Source organism: Propithecus coquereli, unplaced genomic scaffold (genome assembly GCF_000956105.1).
Source record: "Propithecus coquereli isolate 6110/MARCELLA unplaced genomic scaffold, Pcoq_1.0 Scaffold302, whole genome shotgun sequence".
NCBI lineage: Eukaryota > Metazoa > Chordata > Mammalia > Primates > Indriidae > Propithecus > Propithecus coquereli.
Window position 1 is genome coordinate 1,875,559 of NW_012148642.1, and position 5,093 is coordinate 1,880,651.

The 5,093-nt window shown below is 46.1% G+C and overlaps 1 protein-coding gene across 2 annotated transcripts in view; it reads left to right on the forward strand.

Annotated features, from left to right (window-relative positions):
• The first annotated feature begins 3,755 nt into the window (after window positions 1–3,755).
• KDM7A (lysine (K)-specific demethylase 7A) overlaps window positions 3,756–5,093 on the forward strand; it is an 89,134-nt gene continuing 87,796 nt past the window's right edge. The window contains exon 1 of one of the 2 annotated variants that reach the window (XM_012649788.1): window positions 3,756–4,124. Coding sequence is in view for 1 of the 2 variants with exons in the window: in XM_012649787.1 (XP_012505241.1) it covers window positions 4,735–4,928 (194 nt within the window). In the remaining variant the exon portion in view is untranslated. Of the gene's footprint in view, window positions 4,125–4,721; window positions 4,929–5,093 lie in introns of those variants that run through there. The other variant, XM_012649787.1, reaches the window with a different exon arrangement.

Genomic DNA, 5,093 nt, shown 5'->3' on the forward strand with positions numbered 1-5,093 from the left:
GTCTTATTTCCTTGAGGTATCATGCAACTTGTTGCTCTGTCTCCTGAATTTCCTGTAAACTGCAAATTAAGTCTAAAGGATTAATTATATTCAGGTTTAACATTTTTGGCAAGGATACTTCATAGGTGATGCTATGTACTTTATCCTGTATCCTTTGACAAGGCATATAATGCCAGGCTACTTTTATTCACTTTGCTTACTAATTTCACTACTTTCTCATTACTGTTTTATTCTTACATTTGTACTTTCCTTGAGTATGTTCAACATGATGACAGTTCTCCCTTAATAACATCTTAACCTTGGGCTGTCAGTTTAGAATTTTCCCCAGCTCTTGGGATAGAAACAAAGAAAATCAGGCAATCAACAAAACTGCTGAGTTTTGTGTACTGGGTCCTGCTTTCTCTACTGGGACTCTGTTCTCCTTCCTTCTAGCACCAACAGTTCTTCAAGATCTCTTCTCCTTGGGCAATGTTTTTCATCCTCTTCCCTCCTGCTCAGTAAAATTAAAATTTCCCAGTCTTCCCACTACAATTTTAGGCAGGCTGTTCCCTGTTTACTCTAGTTAATCTGATGAACAGGCTTTCGTGAGGATTAATACGAAGTGCCACATCAGAATAAATAATTACCATTTAATGCATGTCAGTGGTTTAATGTAGCATCCCCAAAGTATGTTTGTTTTCTAAGGACGAGAACAGCAGACATTGTTATGGAGATAGACAAGTATCATTAGTAGTAGGAAGCAGAATTGTTAGGTTAGAGCAAACATTGTCAGAGAAATGAGGTTTTATGCACACATAGAATGTTAAAAACAAACAACAGAACAGCTTCGATTTGATACGAAAATCAAGAGAGCTCTACTGCGGGTAGTAGAGGGCCCACAAAGGAGAAGGGTAGAGGGAATTCCACAGTCATTGTCAACTGACAATGGCATGATAATGGGTCTTTCTTCAAGATATTTTCCTTCTGAAATTCTCTCTCACTTGTTTCCGAGATAATACTCTGCTAGTCTAAAAAGGACTCCTGACTTTTTATCTGCTCTTCATGATAGAGATGTCCTCTTCATTATTATTAATAAACAAATAAAATTATTCACAATTATAATTAATAGCTATAAGGCTTATTATGTGTTGAGAATTGTGTCCAGCGTGTTATCTTATGCATCCAATCCTGTGAGGCAGATATTGTTATAATCCCCATTAAAATGAGAAAACTAAAACCCAAGTGTTAATAAATTGTCACAGAAGTAGTATGTCATGAATCCAAACCCATGGGTTTAATTACTATGTATGGAGCTTGCCACTAAAATTTTGGCATTATCCAAAGTTCTAGCCTTCATCCCTTTCTTCTCAAGGTCATATCTTTGTGTTTACAATTTCTTTAACCTTTCGTTACAGAACTGTATGCCTATTGTGTTTTTATTCTTTATTGATCTCTTCATGTACTTTTAAAACTAGCTACATTTCCTGGCCAGGCGCCGTGGCTCACGCCTGTAATCCTAGCACTCTGGGAGGTCGAGGCGGGCAGATTGTTTGAACTCAGGAATTCAAAACCAGCCTGAGCAAGAGCGAGACCCCCATCTCTACTAAAAATAGAAAGAAATTAATTGGACAACTAAAAATATATAGAAGGGCATGGTGGTGCATGCCTGTAGTCCCAGCTACTCGGGAGGCTGAGGCAGAAGGATTGGTTGAGCCCAGGAGTTTGAGGTTGCTGTGAGCTAGGATGACTCCACGGCACTCTAGCCTGGGCAACAGAGTGAAACTTTGTCTCAAAAAAAAAAAAAAAGTGTTAAAACTAGCTACATTTCCTACTGGAGGGTCAAGCAGACAGGGCAGAAACAGCAGTAATGCTAGTATTCTCCTCACTGAATCCTGTCAGGTGGCATGTGATCTCGATTTGTCCATTATTGATGACACTTGATCACTTCAGTAACATAGTGCCTGCCAAGCTTCTCAACACTAAAATTGCTCTAGTTCCTTTTGTAATTAATAAGCGTTTTTGCAGGGAGATACTTTGAAACTGTGTAAATATTCCAATCCTTAGCACAATTTCAATTTATATATTTACTTAATTTATAGTATTCAATGGGTTAAAATACATGATCTTTTTTTATTTTGAAGCTCAATTTATCCCTGATTTGCCCAGTGGGACAGAAGTTGGCCCCTTTCCTTTTAACATGCTGCATTATTCCTTGAGCATGTCTTTATTTTCTGGTATAACTAGAGGCTCCAGGCTCATCCTGTACTTTCTCTTCTCTAGTTCTGGAATCAATTACTTTTCCAAGAAGAAAACTGAAGTGGAGAATGGTATTTAGAAGCCAAGATCTAGGCTAGATGTTCTCATTGTTTTGTGTGTCATCACTACTCCCAGATACTCTCAGTGGACAGAATACATATGTATGTATATACCTGTATCTATTTCTACAAATACTAATAGATTGATACTTCCATTACTAGTCCACTATCAAAAGGTTCATTCTAGTTTTCTCTTTCCTTATTTGTAACTCTCTCCTTCTACAGGGAGAAATCTGGCTCCCATTTTCCCTAATATATTTACAGTCATGTGCCATATAATGACGTTGGTAGTGGTCCCATAAGATTATATTTTTCACTGTATCTTTTCTATGTTTAGATACACAAATACTTATCATTGTGTTGCAATTGCCCATGGTATTCAGTGCAGTAACATGCTGTACAGGTTTGTAGCCCAGGAGCAAGAGGCTATACCATATAGCCTAAGTATGTGGTAGGCTATACCATCTAGGGTTGTGTAAGTACACTGTATGGTGTTCGCATGATAAAATCACCTGATGATGAAATTCTCAGAACTATGCCTGATGTTAAGTGACACATGACTGTGCTTATTTGACCAAATCCTTATATAACCAATCTTTCATTGCCACTGCTGCTCCCTCCACATATCCCCATGTGACCTCCCAAGGCCAGGTGGCCCCCAGAGGACACGGCACATCAGGCCAGTGTCATGCTTGGATGCCCTCCTCGCCCAGACTCTAACATGACAACATACACCCTCTACAAAGTACATTTTAAAATACATCATCTCCTTTGCTTCTTATAAAACCGCTTTGAGTAATTAAGGAAGGTATTATTATCCATAATTTTTCTTTTAACAGATCTTTAGGGATCTAGGTCAAGAGAAATGGAGTGACTGGCCCAAGGTCACACAACTTACCTGAAGCAGCTGGCTCTTTCCACTCCACTAATCTATGATGCCTCTAAACATATGCCAAAATTAGAGTGACTTTTCTTTTTTCTCCAGTAGAAATATGTTTCAAACTCATTCAGTGTGTGTGGTCACCTATGATGTTCAAGTTTTTCTTTTCCTGTGATACGTGTGCCCAACAGTGACGTGTTAGAAAAAGGACTGTTGGGGAAATTTAAATTTCAGTTCCAGCAAGTTACTAGCTTTCCTCAACTATATAACAAGGAGATTAGAACAAGGAGATTATCTGTCTGGAGGTGGGTGAGATGGACAACTCTCCAGCCTCCACTAAAAAAATTATTTAGGGAGCTGTAGGGCTTTCCCTGGACACCTGCAGAAATTCAGCTACAAGTCCTTAACAATCCTTCCAACTCTCGTAGTTATGATCCTAAGGCAATCTTTATCTGTATTCAGTATTTGTTAGCTGTCTTTATTCTTCAGTTTATCATCTCGCATTTGGTTCTCAATTTCATCCTTCATTCAAAAATTATTATTGATGGCTTATTATGCACCAAGTACCTTTCGATCCGCTTTCTGTAGTATCCCTCTTGCGAGGGAAAAGTCATTTACAATTTTACCCCTATCTTCCCAACTTGGGAGTTGAAAGCATTCGCAGCTAAGTCATGTTATTTATAAAGACATGGTTCTTCTGGTTCTTCTCTATCCCTCTCTCCACCAACCCCATTTCACGGTTTGTCCCTAACGGCCGACAGACATAAATGAATTTCTGTTAGGGACAACCCTCCTCCACCTAACGGTGACTCCATCAACACGCCGGTTTCCTAGCTGCTCGATGGGAATTCGGGTGGGGTGTTTTCCAAAGTTTGAGTGGATTCCACTGCACATTCCTCCACCTCGGAAAGGCATAACTGGCCCGGCGTGTCACCTCGGCAAGGACGCAGGTAGGTCGCGGGGCCACATCTCTGTCCTTAGCGGGCGGTTGTTAATTGATTTAAGACTCTCCCCCAGCCGCGAGGTGACCCTGGCAGGCGGAAACTTCCTCGCTTCCCCTCCTCAGAACACAGATGCAACATCTACCCTTTTTCACTCGGCAGGAACTTCCCCCGGCCTTGGCTTTCACTCCGAAATAACCAAGCCGGCTCTTCGCACGCTCCCGTCGTCCTCCTCCGTCCGCAGCCGCGCGCCCGGCCCCGCCGCGCGTGTCCTGCTGGGCAGCCCGATTCCCGGCCCGCGTGCCCTTCAGCGGCTCCCTCCGCCCGACGGCCGCGGAGGAGAGCCGGGAGCGCGCCGACGGCCTGAGGACGAGCGCGAGAAGCACGGCCCCGCGCCGAGCGCCGGAAGCCGCGGGGCTCTGGCCTCGCGCGTCGCGCGCGCCGCCTCCTCCCCCTGCGCCCGCCGTCGCGGCCTCGCGCGCGCGCACTGACGCGCCGCCGCCGCCGCCGCCGCCGCGGCTGCTGCTCCGGCTGCTGCAGGGGGCGGCGCTGGCTGGCGGCTGCGCTCGCTCCAGTCGGCGAGCGGAGCAGCGAGCGAGCGTGTGTGTGTTTTTTAAAGATGGCCGGAGCGGCGGCGGCGGTGGCCGCGGGAGCAGCAGCTGGAGCCGCCGCGGCAGCCGTGTCGGTGGCGGCTCCGGGCCGGGCCTCGGCGCCCCCGCCGCCCCCGCCCGTGTACTGTGTGTGCCGGCAGCCGTACGACGTGAACCGCTTCATGATCGAGTGCGATATCTGCAAGGACTGGTTCCACGGCAGGTAAATAAACCCCCTCTAGCCCCGCCGCCGCCGGCCACCGACCAACCGCCGCCGGCCGGTCGGCCGGCCGCCGGTCCGCACCTCCCTCCGGTCCGGCCGCCGCGCCGCGCACAGCGCCCAGGGGGCCCCAGCGCGGAGCCCCCGGGCCGGCAGCGGGGCGCGCGG